The 17837-nt window shown below is 37.0% G+C and overlaps 1 protein-coding gene and 2 long non-coding RNA genes across 6 annotated transcripts in view; 2 read left to right on the top strand and 1 right to left on the bottom strand.

The window, feature by feature from the left end:
- LOC309498358 overlaps window positions 1-17837 on the top strand; it is a 179194-nt gene that overhangs the window by 3177 nt on the left and 158180 nt on the right. The window lies entirely within an intron of this gene.
- dab2ipb (DAB2 interacting protein b) overlaps window positions 1-17837 on the bottom strand; it is a 137008-nt gene that overhangs the window by 77987 nt on the left and 41184 nt on the right. Inside the window, exon 1 of one of the 4 annotated variants that reach the window (XM_082169005.1) lies at window positions 7258-7731. The exons of the other annotated variants lie outside the window; for them this stretch is intronic. Within the exon in view, the coding sequence (XP_082025131.1) occupies window positions 7258-7381 (124 nt within the window). The 5' untranslated portion in view covers window positions 7382-7731. Of the gene's footprint in view, window positions 1-7257; window positions 7732-17837 lie in introns of those variants that run through there. 4 annotated transcript variants of the gene reach the window in all.
- On the top strand, window positions 5353-6996 carry LOC309498363. Its single transcript, XR_014205928.1, has 2 exons — window positions 5353-6561; window positions 6600-6996. It is a non-coding gene; the product is annotated as an uncharacterized lncRNA (long non-coding RNA).

Genomic DNA, 17837 nt, shown 5'->3' with positions numbered 1-17837 from the left:
ACGCAAAAGAGATGCCCAACTGTCAGCTCTTTGAAAATAGAAAATGGTAGAATAAAACATTATACTAAGAGACAGTAAAACTGTCTGTCAGGTGGCCTATTTTCCAAATCTATGTTTGGCCTGGCAGCTTTTTCAAAGAGTCCAGCATGTGCAATATGACAATGCTGCATCATAACAGACACGTGTATTTGATTTCATCTCATCCGGTTAGTTGTATGCATAGTGACCATTTGTTATGCAATGAGGTGCAGAGGATTAAATGAGTCAACAGTAACCTAATAGTGCATAATGAGTAAAGGAGTCAGAGATGGAGCGAGACGGCACATTATGAGTTCGATCTGTTCTCTGCAGGGTTCTGTGGTACATCAGACTGCTCATGATTGAAGCCAATACAATTAACAAACCACACACCACATGCTTTCTGCCCAAAACAACTTACAGTACACTAATAACAGGGACAGTCTGCCTGGAGCAGAATCTGGTTTAGTGGCTTTGCGCCGTGCTGGACTATGATCTCAGTTATCCCGAATCATCCCTAAAAAATGACTGAACTTGAAACTTATATTAGTGGCCCAGGTCCATTAAAATACCTCTTCCACTAATGTAAAGAGGATAAAAGGAAATAGCTTAAAGGACGACTCTTTCAACCCTTTAGTTACTAAAAGAACAACAAAAAGAGAAGTTGAACACAACTAATGCAAATGAACAGCACTAAAACCCCTCTCTATGAAATAATGCAGCACATCAAAAAAGGGAAAGAATTTGATGAAGTGTATTCAACCTTCAGACCACAGACTTTAAAAAAAGGGACTTTTTTTAATAATTTTTTTTTTTGGTCAGATATCATTGTGAGTGAGAGATAGAGTGAGAGTGTGTCTGTGTGAACGTGCGATGTGTATGTGAAAACGCAGCGAAGGGAAGTTGGTGTTTTTACACATCGTGTTGAAGAAAACTCAGACATTCCAAGACATCACACACACACACACACACACACACACACACACACACACACACACACACACACACACACACACACACACACACACACACACACACACACACACACACACACACACACACACACACACACACAGCAAATATAGAAAACCAATAACAAAGCTAGAAGCTAGAAAAATATTTAACTGAACGTCAGACTGTAGAACATCCAGCTATCAGATGATTCTGACACAGCTTTCTGTTTCCATTTCTGTTTAATCACTATTCTCTCGACTGTCCTTTCACCTCCCTCGTTCTCTTCATTTCCTGTCTTTCACGTCTTTATCACACTCTCTTTCCTGTTCTTTCACTTTCTTCCTTTGTCTGTTTTGATTTTCCAACCTGACCCAGATCTTCAGTTAAGTTTGCACTCTCTGGATTACACTATAACTGTAAACACACACACACACACACACACACACACACACACACACACACACACACACACACACACACACACACACACACACCCTATGAAAGTTGAGACATTTTTATCAGATCACTCTTTGAGTTTCATGTAAAAATAGATGCAATGCTTAAATGGAATCTCCAGCAGGATTGCGGTTCAAATCAATCAACATTCTCTACAGCATTCACTCTGTTTTTCCAAACTTCTAAGCACAGAGTATGATCAATTCAGCCTTTTTGTTACTAGGCATAGTAGTGAGGTTACAGAAAAGTATGATGAGAAGAAGTGGGAATAAGAAAACTCTGAGCCAGGTATAACTAAAAGTTGCCTATAAGCGACCACAGCACAATGTATGAAAGCACCTGTACTAACTACTAAACCACAGTTCTGTAAGAAACATGACAACAAATATAATGAAGAGATGACAGAAAAGGATGGGGATCAGAAAATGAGCCAAATTCAACCACTTCTTGCCCATGTTAGCACCACGTATCAAATCACATGCACCAACTATAGGCCACAACTATGTGGAGGAATGACATAATTAAAGTGAAGAGATGATAAGAAATGAAGGGGAAAAGAAATGGGACCCGAAAGTGTTGGGTTCCAGATTTAACTTCACATTGCCCACATTAGCACCAAATCACATGCTCTAACTACTAGGCCTGAGCTCTATAGAGACATGACAACAACAAAAGTGAAGGATTGAAACAAAGTGGATGTATTGATGATAAATATTTAAATCTGGTTTAAAATTTAAAATGCATTCAGTTTATCAGTATAACAGAAAGACAATCAAAAGAAGAAATGAGATTGGGATCAGGAAGTATTGCGAGTCAGACAGATTTAGCACTGTCCAACATGAGCACCACAGGCTAATGCTTTGATTCGAATACAATAACCACTAGACCACAGTTGACAGCAATGAGAATAGGTAAGAATGGGACTGGAATGCATTAACTACTTGGCCACAGCAGTAGATAGGAAATGATGATGAAAAGATGTTCAAGGCGTGTTGTGGGCCAAACTCGAACCCACTTTGCCCCAGTACCATGACTCAATGTGTCACGACTCCAACAAAGTGACATTCAGCTTCTCCGTATTCATCTGGGTCATATCTAGAGTAAGAAACTGTGAAACTGGATCACTGAAACCTGCATCACTAGTACAGGACAATCTCTACCATAATCTTCTAACATTTCGTTCCTGTGAGATAATGCAAAGTAAACATGTGAAACCCACAGCTGCAAGCAACTGTCAGTAGCCCGCTAAGCCCACTTATCATGATCCCATGTGTTTCCTAATCAGACATTAATAACCATAGCATAGCAGAAAACACATCAACTGTGGGAAGAGCTGGGTTTGTCCTGTAACTTCCCAGAACAGGTTATTCCTCACACAGTGTGTGTGTTTCACATGTTGTCCATTTAGCAGCTGGGACAGTGGTGATGTAATGCTGTATTATCAAAAATGAACAGAGGGGAGGAAGGAAGCGAGAGCTAGAAAGAAAACACACTCTACAAACACTCACATGCAGCTGGCTGTGGTGGATGCATGTCTTACTATACGTAGAGGCTACAATTTGCTCTCCAGATCTTATGCATGTTCTCGAACAAGCTCAAACAGTGTTATTAAGTGTGTTTATCCTCCCTGTGTGGGGTGTGTGTGTGTAATTGGTTATGTAAGAGGGTTGAGCTCAGGTGAGCTCATGGAGGCACCATTACCTCATACTGGTGCAGAATTTGAATATTCAGATCCAAAGTGCTGTCATCTTCTGTCAGGCATGAACTGATAAGATATCAGACAGCAGAACCCATGCAGCACCGCAGATAACAAAGCTCATAATTCTGTTCCAAGTACACGCAATTTGCATGATTCCAATGATGATGTACATCTTCACACGAATCATAATAAGTTTGTATGTTTAATTTTTTTTTATTACACAGCTCTCTGAAATTTGATTCTGATTGAAGGAAAATAAAATGTGAATATATTGTGAATATAAAATAATAATGTATTGGTTATAATAATAATAACAAAATGGTTACATTTGTTAACATTAGTTAACTATATTTGTATGAACTAAAAATGAAAAATACTTCTAAAGCATTTATTAATCCATGTTCATTTGAACATTTACTAAATCATTATTAAAAACAAAAAGATGTATTTTATTCAATGGACCTGAGCTACCATGAACTAACAATGAATATTTGTAAATTTTAATAATGTAATTGTATTTTTAATAATAATCATAATTTTGTAATACATTGAGACAATTATTATTATTATTATTATTATCAAATAAATATTTTGTGTGCACATATAAATTGAAACATTATGCCTTCCTTAACATGAGTACATTAAACAACAGTAAACAAGAAATGAACCTCTAACACAGATTGTGCATCCACACCAACAAAAACATGCAAAACTTTTATGACAATCACTCACTCAACTGGAAAACTTTCTGAATCTCTCTCCCTCCGTCAAACAAAAATCTTGATAAATTAAAACCCACACATACTTGTACTCCATTGTGCATGAGTCACTTAACAGAGAATATCATTATCAATCGAGCAAAAAAACACACACACACACACACACACACACACACACACACACACACACACACACACACACACACACACACACACACACACACACACACACACACACACACACACACACACACACACACACACACACACACACACACACACACACACACACACACACACACACAGACACACACACACTGAGCTTAAGACTTGAGACACTGAGCTTACTGCTTCTGGAACCTTTTCAGTTCCACCATGATTTCACAATTTTTTTCAGATTTTTGGGATCAAAATGACCGATTTTGTGGTGGTAATTCCCAGAATTACATTTGATACATTTTAACTTGTAAAATGACCTATGGACATTTTTTTTAGACTTGGAAAGACTTGGATATTGAGTGTGGTGCACAGCCTTACCCATTCTTCACAAATCTGAAATAAAATCTAATATATATATATATATAATATATAAATAATATATAAATACATTACAACTTATGGATAATTCAGTTAGATAAATATAAATCATTTTTATAATTTAGATAATTTTCTAGTGAAATGGGGAATTATTAAAATTAAAATTAAATAAAAAATTAGGCATTTTGTTGATTCTGTGTTGTATTCTGGAGGGACTGCCTTTCACTTCAAAAGTTTATCACGGTGATGTCACCTTGAAGCTGCAAAGTCCCCAAAACAGCTGTGCCATTACAAAGCCCCATCACAAAGCACCTCATCTACTACATGAATTGATTCTCTCAGTGATTGAATTTGTGTTGGAATGACTCAGGGATCTCAGTCGACCCCATGTAATGCGCCCAGATAGCCATAACCTGGATGAGAGTTTAAAGGAGCCATTCACAGCCATCACATCTGAAATTACACAGAGCATGTGTGTGAGAGAGAGTGCAGGCGCTTGTTGAGCCATACTGAACTACAGAGATCCTGCTTGACTGGTTTGAAAAATTGTGAGTAAAAGTGTGTTTGTTGTGTCAGGTTTAATACTTGTGGCTGGTCACCTGTCTTGTTGTTTAAAGGATTAGTTCACTTCAGAATTAAAATAAAAATTTGATAATGTACTCACCCCCATGTCATCCAAGATATTTATGTTTTACTTTTTTCAGTCGAAAAGACATTAAGGTTTTTGAGGAAACAATTCCAGGATTCTCCATATAGTGGACTACAACGGTTATCAACGGGTTGAAGTCCAGCTTCAAAGAGCTCTGCACGATCCCAGCTGAGGAATAAGAGTCTTATCTAGCGAAACGATCAGTCATATTCTATTTTTTTTTTTTTACATTTACATATTTCTTAACCACAAATGCTCATCTAAAAAGAAACGGCTGAAAGACGCTTCTTTTTCGACAGCACTTAATCCAGTAATACTAACACTTTCTCTACTATATTCTATTCTGTTCTATAACAAAAATAAAATAAAAATAATTCTGCGTTAGATTAAACTGAGAAGGGTCATAGCACTTGCATATTGTTGTCCTACTGTTAGTTTAACTGCTTCTATTGTTCTCATTTGTAAGCCGCTTTGGATAAAAGCATTTGCTAAATGAATAAATGTAAATGTAAATGTCTTGCAATAGCTGTGATGCGCCACACATTAAGCGCTCGCGTTCACGATCACGTTCACAGGTCACGCGTGACGTAGGCGTAAGTACAGACCTAGTGTTTACAAAATGAACATGCAAAGACTAAGTCAAACGGCCTTTACAAAAAAATTTATAAAAAAATAGGTAAAATAACGATGTCGGACGATTTTGAAGTTTGAGAGTTTTTCACCCTACCCTACAGTCACGTTACCGCCTGACCTTTCCAACGTGATTACGTGATGGACGTGCAAGACGAGCATTTGTGGTTAAAAAGTATATATATTTTTATTTTATAGAAAATGACCGATCGTCTCACTGGATAACGCCCTTATTCCTCGGCTGGGATCGTGCAGAGCTCTTTGAAGCTGCATTGAAAATGCAATTTGGACCTTCAACCCGTTAGTCCCCGTTGAAGTCCACTATATGGAGGAAAATCCTGGAATGTTTTCCTCAAAAACCTTAATTTCTTTTCAACTGAAGAAAGATAGACATGAACATCTTGGATGACGTGGGGATGAGTAAATTATCAGTAAATTTTAATTCTGAAGTGAACTAATCCGTTAACCTCAAAGTTATAGCAGATAATAACCCCCTCTCCACACACAGACGCTCACTCCGCCCGCTCCGAATGAGGACTCGTTAACTCAAATTTACGACTTGTGCGGTTCTGTCCTGGTGACACTTAGGTGTTAAAACTGACACTAAACTGATGGAGTGACTAAGCTTTTTGTACATGAAACCTAAAATACTCAAGTTCAGAGGGAACGAAAAGTTAAAGAAGATAATCAGAAAATACATAAAAAATGAAAAATACAAATCGCATAATATTTACTGTGCTCTACAGCTGTGATTTGGCCACAGGCATGATTACTCAATGTTGATTTTACTTTTATACCACATTTCTATGAACACGAAATTAATACTGTACTTCACATTACAGAATGTTATGAATAAATACATTTGTCAAATTAGACATTGTAATTGTTGTAAAAAAAATGTTTTCCAAACAAAGTCAGAGCAGAATCAGATGTTCAGCATTGAAAAAGCAACACATACAGTGGTAGAGACGATTGGCTGAGTGAATGACTCAATGACTCTTTCACAATATACAAAAACAGTTATCGCCACCTACTGGCATAAAGATTTAACCTGCAGAAAGAGGCTCTGAAAAAAGTCCTACCACTAATGCAACAAAAACTCAGTGCAACAATTATTTTGAATATTAAATGACGTGTCCCCTTCAATATATAGTTACTAGGCTGTGAAATGAAACATTAATAGCAAGTCTAAAAATGAGCTGGTTAAAGAGGAAGAGTTTGCATCCAGTTTTTTTTAGAACTAAAGAGAAGTGCAAATTAAAGAGATACATTTTTTATTCAATAGATGTTCTTCTTCAGAATTTAAATAATGTGAATAATTTTTTTCCAGCCAACACCCCCCCCCCAAAAAAAACACACTTTTCAAAAGAAGTGAACAAGAGTGCTACAATAAACAAAGCGGTAATAACTGTGTTTATGGCAGTTGCACTCTAATGTGGGCTGTTATGATGTTTTACTACTGTGACAGTGTGTAACAGTTATGGGTATTACCAAGATATACAGCACCATTTATTAACTAAACGAAAAAAAAATGTAAAAAGTGAGAGGGAATATATTTCAGAAACAGAGTAGTAAAGTTATAACATGATGTTTACCCCTATTGTTTGTGGCTCTGCTTCTACTCCTGGAGCGGCTGCGTTGTCTCTGTAGCCTCGTTCGACCCAGGAGCCTGTAGTAATATCCTGGTCTCCCAGAACCTTTCCGTGTGACACCTGACATTGCTCCGAGCACACTTCTGTCACACTCACGCCTCAAAGCACGGCTCACATACACACGCTCAGACAACACAACTTTAAAGATCCCTACTGTGCGTAAACTCCACAGTTGCGCAATGACATCCAAAGTTTTAGAGGAAATCCATTCCAGTACTCAAGTCTTGGAGAGCTAGGAAAAGTCCAACTATAGGAGGTTTGCTTTCTATGTCTCTCTGTTTCACTCTGTTGCTTGACTTCTCACTGAGGGGGTAAAGCTCAAAATGCTCTCCAGTGCCGCATGCTCGCTCTCGCTCTCTCTCTCTCTCTCTCTCTCTCTCTCTCTCTCTCTCTCTCTTTCTCTCTAACACACTTAGCCTCCAAGTAGTAGGAAGGCAGAGGTATGCCATTGAACACATAGAGAGAAAGCCAAAAGGCAAAGTTTGCGCGGAGAGTTTGTTGGAAAACAAGGACTGGATCCGCAGAAGGTGGTGAATATGGTGAATTCCATGAAACCTGTCAAGAACCAGTCATATTTCACCCCATAATTTAATAAATAAATAAATAGAAAAAAATAATAATAAACGGAAGTAAGAAATAATATGTTACATAAAGACAATGTAAAAAAAAAAAATATATATATATATATATATATTTCTAATATATATACACACTCTCTCTCTCACACACACACATACATATATATATATATATATATATATATATACATACATACATACCGGTACACACACACACACACACACACACACACACACACACACACTGTACTGTATATACACACATACATAAATTACTTTTTTATTCTTTAGATTTTTGGCTGAAATGTGACCTGAGGTTTCATTTCACGTGTATAGATTTATTTATGTAAAATTTAAAAATAAAAAGAGAAGTTCATCAGACTTCTGCTTTAAAACAATTGCTTCTCTCTTTCTTATGCAATTCTACACACTTTGTTGATTACTGAGTTTGAGTTTTTGACCATTTCTATTCCCTACAAATTTGAATTTATTTCCCAATAAGATGACAAGAGTCACATTACTATGACAAGTTTAAAATGTAATATGAAACCAGCCGTTACATTTCCTATTCACCTTAATGGCACTTGTCTAGAAAAGTATGCAATCTGAAATCTCCTTATTTATCTTAAGTTGTGATGCACTGTAAAAAATGTCGAACCTCTCCAAGTCAAAATTTTCTGGTGACTGGTCACATCTATATTTTTAAATTCGCCCAAGTGCAATTCTTATTGCAATAGTCTGTTAACATTGGCTCAATGAGAAATAATACGTCAGACTAATTGAAAAATCACTAGATTCTAGACACTAGAAATTTTTGACTTGGGGATGTAATTTTTTTTTACAGTGTGTTACAGGCTGCAGACAGGGAAAATATACAGGAATGTCATGCTTTTTAGAGCCCTACGAAACAGCCACTGGTAAAACGTCTACTATTAGAGATGTTGCTTGCCAAAAAAAAAAAAAAAAAGTAGCCATTTGAACCGAATTCAACAGACACAAATGATGGAGTCTATATTCTGCATCAAAGGCCACTCTTAAACATATGGAGAACATTTGCTGGATAAGAAAAAACCCAGAATGTTCTAAACACACAACTGTGCCTCATAAGTCATGCTTATATCACAACCACAGTGATCCATCCAGTTCAATCCCATGACAGAGGAATTTTGAAAAACCAGTCCAGATGCAAAGCGAAACCAAAAGTGTCTGTGAGATAAAAACTTCGGCCAAAGGCTGCAGGTTTGAAACCTGTAAAGATGATATCATGAAGTTTCATTATTGTGTTTTGTCTTCTAACAAATACTGACAGTCAGTCCAAAGCCGGAATGCCTCTTAGAAAGATTTCATTATACTGTTTGTTTCAAAGATCAATTCAAGACTGACACAAATTAAAAACATGGAGTCTGAATCAAGGCTCAATTCCAATTTTAGAGAAAGTCCAGTCCAGGGTTTAGATGTGCATCCTCATAAGGGCCCAGACTAACTTCTCCAGACAAGGTTCTCATCAGCCAATGAGGGGCCAGTGCTGAGGGTGTGGGTCAAGCAGCTGGAATACAGCAGAACAGATGGACACAAAGACACACATGCACAGACATTTACAAATTATTTACTATTAGAGTTTGACTATAAAAATGTGAAAACACACACGTTCTTGAAAGAATACATACAGAGTGACATAATAGTAAGTATGTTTTAATTAAAGGGAACATTTAACCAAAACTGAAAATTCTGTCATCATTAATTCACACTTATGTGGTTCAAAACCTGTATGACTTTCTTCTGTGGAACACAAAAGAAGGTATTTTGAAGAAAATCTCAAATATTTTTGTCTGTTCAGGGGAGGTCAGAGTGATCCAAGAAAAAAAAAAAACATTTCTTCAAAATACCTTCTTTTGTATTCCATAGAAGAAAGAAATGCATACAGGTTAAAGACATTAGGGCGAATGACACCATTTTCATTTTCTGGGTGAACGACATCTCTAGGGAAAGACAATATCAGGGTCTCAATATCTGTGAACTCAATGCAGCACACGTCGCACAACCTGTTGGTGCGTCAGTGTGAGTAACCGGTCTCTTTCAGGGAAGCTGGATACACAGACTTCAGCTCTCCATTCAATTTGCCTATTGTTATCCGTTCAACCTTCCTGCTTTCAAACGATTCCCTGCCCAACCCCCTTCTGTTTGACTGCTGTGATTCCCCAGGTGACAATAAGACCAGTGCCATAAAACAGTCAATCAGAGAATCACACTAAAATACTTCAATTCAGCCCTTGTAAAGCCCAAGCATCAGGATTACGGCCGGATATTCCCCCATGTGTCCCTGTAGACTTATTGAAAATATGTAACACACTCATAACAACACACATTGGTCCACTGTTCTTTGTCTGAACAGTGAACACAATCTGTTTGCTTGGGGTTACACTTGGGGGCAAACTCAGAATCGAGGTCATTTCCTGTTCTCATGACTTTGCTAGACTTTGGAAATTCGTTCACTGTGTGCATAAATGTGAATGTCAGAGAAAAGGGATGGACACTGGAGAACTTTCTAAAGGATTGTATCTCTTGCATGCTCAATCTTGCCCTTCCAGATGCCATAATAGGAAAACACACACACACACACACACACACACACACACACACACACACACACACACACACACACACACACACACACACACACACACACACACACACACACACACACACACACACACACACACACACACACACACACACACACACACACACACACACACACACACACACACACACACACACACACACACACACACACACACACACACACACACACACACACACACACACACACACACACACACACACACACACCAGAACTGTCTTAAAGGGGTAGTTCAGCCAAAAAGGGAAATGATGTCATTATTAACAAGTATAATTTTATTATTGGGATACAAATGAAATTTTTTCAGGTAGCTTTTTTATAGCTTTTTTATTCCAATTTAAAAAAAAAGAAAATAAATTACTACTTATATTCAGCAAGGATACATTAAATTGATCAAAAGTGACTGTAAAGATGTTTATAATGTTTCAAAAGAGTTCTATTTCAAATAAATACTGTTCTTTTGAACTTTCTATTCGTCATAGAATCCTGAGAATATGTAGTATGGTTTCCACAAAAATATTGAGCAGCCACAACTGTTTTCAACATTGGTAATAATAAGAAATCTTTCTTGACCATCAAATAAGCATAGAATGATTTCTGAAGGATGATGTGAGACTGCAGTAATGGCTATTGAAAATTCAGCTTTGCCATCACAGGAAAAAATACCTTTTAAAATATTCAAAATAGAAAACATTTTAAACTGTACTATGTACTAAAATGTCACTGTATTATGGTTTTTACTGTATTTTTGATCAAACAAAAGCAGCTTTGGTGAGCATAAGAGACTTCCTTCATAAACATTTAAAAAAAATACTTACTGACCCCAAACTTTTGAACTATAGTGTAAGTTGAAAAATGTAAGTAATTTTCTAACTGATATTCTTTTCTTCTAGTGAGCTGAAAACAGATGTGGCCAGATCATTGAGTTGAAACTGAGATCCAAAAAGAATCATTCTTCTGAGTTGTTTCAAATTAAACTGAACAATGTATTCACAAACCAGAATGAGTTTTTCATGAATCGGAGAGCAGAGGTTCTGGAGAGGAAGAGTATCACTGAATAATGACTAAAATATACAGTATAATACATCAGCCTGAGTAAATAATGACATACTTTATTTTTGGGTGAATTATTCCTTTAAGAAAGAGAAGCAGACAAAAAAAAGTCTGTCTTTATACTCAACACACTTTTAATCTTAATTTCTTTTCACTGAAAGTCAATGTCATTCTTTCTCCTTTATGTGCCTTTATTATCATTCAGTGTGTACTGTATGTGTGTTTGCATTAAGTTTTAGGCTGGTCTGACCAGTGTCTTACTATCTAACATTGTATGTGAAGAGTATCAAAAGATCTACTTCACCCAAGAAAAAGAAAATACAAGCAGAATGAGAGCAGATAGAGAGCACTTTTTCTGTGCTGTAAAAGATGTCATTTATCTTTCTATTGACAGTCTGTTTCACGCACGCACGCACGCACGCACACACACAGTCACACACAGTCACACACACACACACACACACACACACACACACACACACACACACACACACACACACACACACACACACACACACACACACACACACACACACACACACACACACACACACACACACACACACACACACACACACACACACACACACACACACACACACACTCTCTCTCTAACAAAAGTTGCAAAAGGAACAAAAGGGCATAATATCACTAAAAGATCCAAAGTAGGACATTTTGGGATACAGCAGACACAACAACAGATAAAAACTTTAGAGAAACCATTTCAAGTGCTATAATAGCTCAATGTGATTTTAAACAATTGTTGTTCAATGTTCAAATTCACTAAGTAAGTGTTGAACAAACACACACACACACACACACACACACACACACACACACACACACACACACACACACACACACACACACACACACACACACACAACAACAAACCAACAAAAAATCCTGTTCACTTTGATTATCTATATTAGAGGGATAGTTCACAAAACACTAAATACTGAAAAATGAGATATTTTGAAGAATGTGGGCAACCAATCAGTTTTGGTGATCATTGACTTCCATTGTATGGACAAAACACATTTAGACATTTCTCACAAAATCCTCTTTTGTTTGGGAAGTTATACAGGTTTGGAAAGGATCAGGGGTCAGTATATGATGACAATTTCCATTTTTGTTTGAACTAACACAATAACTTGTTGCTTTAAAGGCAGAACTTGAACAGGTACAGTATATGGGATTTTTGGTCATTTCTTTATAGGTAGTCAGCAGATGACTTCGAGTAGCCATGTAATATGAGAGATAATGTACAGCCAAAAAGTGAGTTTTATTTTAAATGAATGGCCAGTTGACCATACATACCCTTACATACCCTTATATACAGTATACGTGCAGATATGACTCTCAAGAAACCAACAATCTGTTGAGAAATCACAATTGCACACACAAAAAAGTAAAAAGTGTGGAACAGAAACAAAAAGAGATGTGGGATAGAGAAACGAGCTGGTTGAGAGCACATTAAAGAAGCAAAATGAGAAGAGAAGAAGTTCAAAGAGAGAAACAATGGGGCAATGACAGGGTGAAAGGTTGAAAGAGTGGGAATTGCTATAAGAGCATTCCTCTTCTCACCCCACTCTATAATGAAAAACAGCACACACTGTACTGACAACTTCAAGAGCTGAATAGCCTAAAACTGCAAATAGCCTAAAACTGTGTGATCCCACACACCGTGTTATTTAACCGCCACAGAGGAAAGAACAAAGGTAGAAAATGGGTGGAGGAGAAGTATGGATAACATATAACTCATGTCCTCTTCAAAGAGCGTGAAAGAAAGGGAACCGGGAAAATGAGGTGAGACAAGATAGATACATGCGTCTACTTACACTGACTCCTAATGGCTTCCTGCATGTGCTGCAGTGTTTGGCCGCACTCCACACAGGAAGGCAAGTCAACTTTACTGGTTAAGTTGTTAAGTGGTTAAGCCTGGTAGGTAAACCAGCATTCAAAAAAACAATGCTATAGTGAGCACTGAGCAGCAATCCGGGTTGTTTCAACAGCAACTCACAACTACCTCTATTCCTCAAAAATACCTGCTGACATTATTAGATTTATTAGCATTTAAAATAGTGAAGACGTCCTCACAAGTTGGTTTTTGAAATGTTTTACTATATTTGTGAGGATATTTTCATTTTTATAATTTTGTATTATTATTATTACATCATTGGAGATGACTTTGGCAGATTCTCCACTGTGCACACAGCGCCATCTTATGGAGACAAAACAAGTGTGCTTGATTAAGCCAAAGAATATATATATATATACATACAGTATATATATTTAATTAATACTTTTATTCAGCAAGAACACATTCAGTTGATTAACATTTATCAAGTTACAAAAGATTTCTATTTCAAATAAATGTTGCACTTTTCAACTTTGTTCATCAAAGAATCCTATAAAAATGTATCATGGTTTTCACAAACATATTAAGTAGCATAATTGTTTTCAACATTGATAATACGAAGAAATGTTCCTTGAGCATCAAATCAGCATATTAGAATGATTTCTGGAGAAATGATTACTAATAATTCTGCTTTGCCATCACAGGAATAAATGACATTTGTAATATATATTAAATTAGAAATAAGCCATTTTTAAATTTGAATGATAATGAATGGTAGTGTAAAATACATTAGAGAAAACTCAAAGAGTTGTTCTCAAGTCCATTTCTCAAAAAAGAGATGCATTAACAGCTGAAATGAACAGGTAAAATGCTTTTCAAGTACAAATTTACTTGAGATACAAGCACCAATCTACACGTTTTCTTTCACCACTAGAGAGCACCATGAAAATGTGTGCATCTGACTGTGAGTGTGCCATTGGCTGGTTAGTGTGGATTCAGGAGGAGTCACTGCCATTAAGAAGAGTTGGAATGTTTATGGATAGCTTTCTCCAGGTATTATTGACTGGTCTTTACACATGGAGCAAAACACTGAGGTCTGTTGTAAAACTAGTGTCTTCTCCTCCTAAGTTTCCTAGATACACTGTAAAAAAAAACAATTGGTGGTTTAACTTAAAGTAAGTATAACCTGGATGCTCTAAATATTATGTTATCTGAACAACATAAAATATCTAAGTTGATTTGACAAAAGAAAAAATTTGATAAATCATGTAATTTTTTTTTTACAATGTACAGTGGTGAACAGCTGCCACTAGCACTATACAGAATACTCACACTGATGTTTCAAACTCTAGAAATCAAAGGAGGCAGAATTGAACTCAAACCAATCTCGAACCAAATGTGAAAACTTGCAGCAGTTCAAGTGCTCTCTTAAGATTCAAAGAAAATGTGTATGTTTGATCTGTATCCAGGGCCTAAACTTAACACTCGCCAAGCGCCAAATGTGAGAAAAAATCTGCGTTGGCGGGTATATGAAACGGTGTCACTCCCCAGTTGGCCGGTAACATTTTTGTGAATTCTAACAATGTATGAACGTGAACAAATGTGAACAATGCTCGGGACAGTTGACGGGCCAGCGCTGCATGGTCACGAAAGTTTAAGCCTTGACAAGAAGACGTGAAAGGGAGCTCATTTCGTTACTCGCGAGCTGTGGAAAGTTTTGTGCGCGCAAACATCCGAAGTGCGTGCTGTTCACTAAACTAAGGTCTCTTTCACGTCTTCTTAATAGCGAAAAAATTGCGAGTATACTAGTAAACATAGTCATTATGTCTTAAGTAAACTTAGTTGAGAAAGTAAACAAATGTGTAACAGTATATTAGATCGTGCATTCACTCATAAAGTGACAGCAGCCTAATATTCCTGCTGTTGTCTGTGTTTTTAATGTTAATCAAATACAGGACAAAGAACAAAATCACTCACTGATCTTGCCTGAATAACTTTTGTAACTTTAATAAGGATGAATTAATAAGGATGATTAATTTATACACTGAAGACTATGCAGTGTTATTTTATATTTGCTTACTTTATTAAATTTCTGTACCTGAGACATATACCTACTTGAAAAATCTGAAAAGCACTGTTACATTCATTTGTAATATTGTATTTATTTGTGGTTTTGCATGTGATTTGTTTATTTTTTCTTATTACTGACTTTTTGCTGACTTTACTAATAATGTTTAATAATGTTTTAATTTTATATTTTATATTTATATTAGACTAGTAGCTTTAGCTGTGGTATCGACATTGTAATATAGAATTGAGAATTTTCACTGGTAAGTTAGTTTTAGGTCCTGTCTGTATATGATGATCTAGTAAACAGGTGTTCCTATCTCACTCTTGACTGCCTGTCTGTTATAATCAGATATAGTGAATAATTTATCAGTGTAAAAATCATCTTCATCTCTGCTCTTGACCTTTATATAATGCTTAAATCCACCCTTCCTCTCTCAGGCTTTTATTTTTAGACCTGTGCTATTAATCAGTTCTCACTTATACCGGTTCCTTCCGCATCATATGATGCTGTATATCTGTCACAAAGAAAGTCCAAACTTGACCCATGATCAGCACAATCCTGACAAGCCAAAAACTGGTGCTGTTTCTTAGATATGCTTCAAATGACTGTTCAGAGTGAGTGCATATGGCCTTCAAACTAATAAATCAAACAATAATAATAAAAAATAAATTTAAAAAAGCAACATATGGCATTGTCATAATCTATTACATCAATTATTAGTCAGAATTTCATTAACTAGTGATGGCAATTTCAAAACACTGCTTCATGAAGCTTCGAAACCTTTACAAAACTTTTGTTCCGAATCAATGGTTCGGAGCGTGTATCAAACTATCAATGAGTCACATGATTTCAGTAAACGTGGCTTCATTACGTCATAACTGTTTGGAAATGTTTCCCACCACTAGCATTAACCGTGTTTGCATTTTAATGCATTGCATTTTTAGGGCTTGCATTTTTATGGGTTGAAATTCAACATGGTTGTATATTTATTCCATTCCATTCCAACATGGTTGTGAATATTTAGTAAATATAGTACAATATATGGCCAGTATATATATGGAAAAGCTGATAAAGACACAAAAGCTGTTTTTACATTTAAGTCTTCACGGTTACTTTTGTACATGTAAGCAGTTTTCTCTACCGTGAACAAGATTATGTTATTCCTCTATGCTGATGTACAGATCAAACGTTAAATCTGAGGTAGTAGACATATATTTCTCTCGGCTGTTTAGTTTCCTTAACTTTATATCGCGGCGCTGTGCTGCAGAACTGAGGATTCCCAAAATACGTACTACGCTTAACGTAGCTTAAAGGTGCATTGCGCAACTTTTCATGTTAAAAATACCCGTTTTCTAACCCATACATGCTTAAACAATTGCCTGATGGGCTGAATGAGCCCTTCTCTGATCACTGCGATTGTCTCTATAATCCTGTACAGTAAAATAAATAAGAGGGATTCGGGTCGGAATTTGAGACTGGGCGTGACGTCATGCGCGTTCACGGCACGCTCACCTGGCTATGTCTGGCAGGTTTGTGTATTCGCCGCCATTCTCCGTAGAAGATGGATTCTAAGAGACCGGCTTGTAGTTCATTTCAAACACCAACGCAAACTCCACGTAAAATAAAAAAAGAAAACTTTTGTCTAGTGCAACCAAAAGGGCCAAATTGGAGTCAGACAGGCGTCGGACTAAGACGCGAGTAAACATAGGGAAGGCTTTCAACAAATAGAGAGTTGCAGTTTCGCTTGCCGCCAGAGGGGGCATAGTTCTGCAAAAACTCAGAGACTTGCGCAATGCACCTTTAATGGACTAATACAGTGATATAAAAGACCAAACTCGCACCTAATTGGGAATGTAGGCTATACTATATAGGCAAGCGGACTCAGAATATGAACGTAACGCGCACAGTTTCATGCTAAGCGTTTCCCAGTGAATTACTGGCATAAAGCTGGCTTGACATTGGACGATCGATATTTGCACATTTAGGGACCGTGTCTAAAGTTACATACGACATGGGTATATAGGTTTCTAACTTCAATAGCATTTGAAGAGAACTGCAGTGGTCCCTGCGCTTTAGACCATGCGCTTAGATCGTTGAAATTGGGTTTGTGTGAGTACCATTGTTATTTAGCATTGCCTTAATCCTCCTGGCCATGGATTTGACCAGAGCTGCACAGGCTGTTGCTGGGACCCTCTTCCACACCACCATAATGACATCACAGAGCTGCTGGATGTTAGACACATGGCGCTTCGCCACCTTCCGCTTTAGGATGCCCCACAGGTGCTCAATAGGGTTCAAGTCTGGATCAAGTCAAGTCTT

Source organism: Leuciscus leuciscus (assembly GCF_965113295.1).
Source record: "Leuciscus leuciscus genome assembly, chromosome: 5".
Classification (NCBI taxonomy): domain Eukaryota; kingdom Metazoa; phylum Chordata; class Actinopteri; order Cypriniformes; family Leuciscidae; genus Leuciscus; species Leuciscus leuciscus.
The sequence above is the reverse complement of the archived record's forward strand: the minus strand, read 5'-3'. Positions and strand labels throughout refer to the sequence as shown.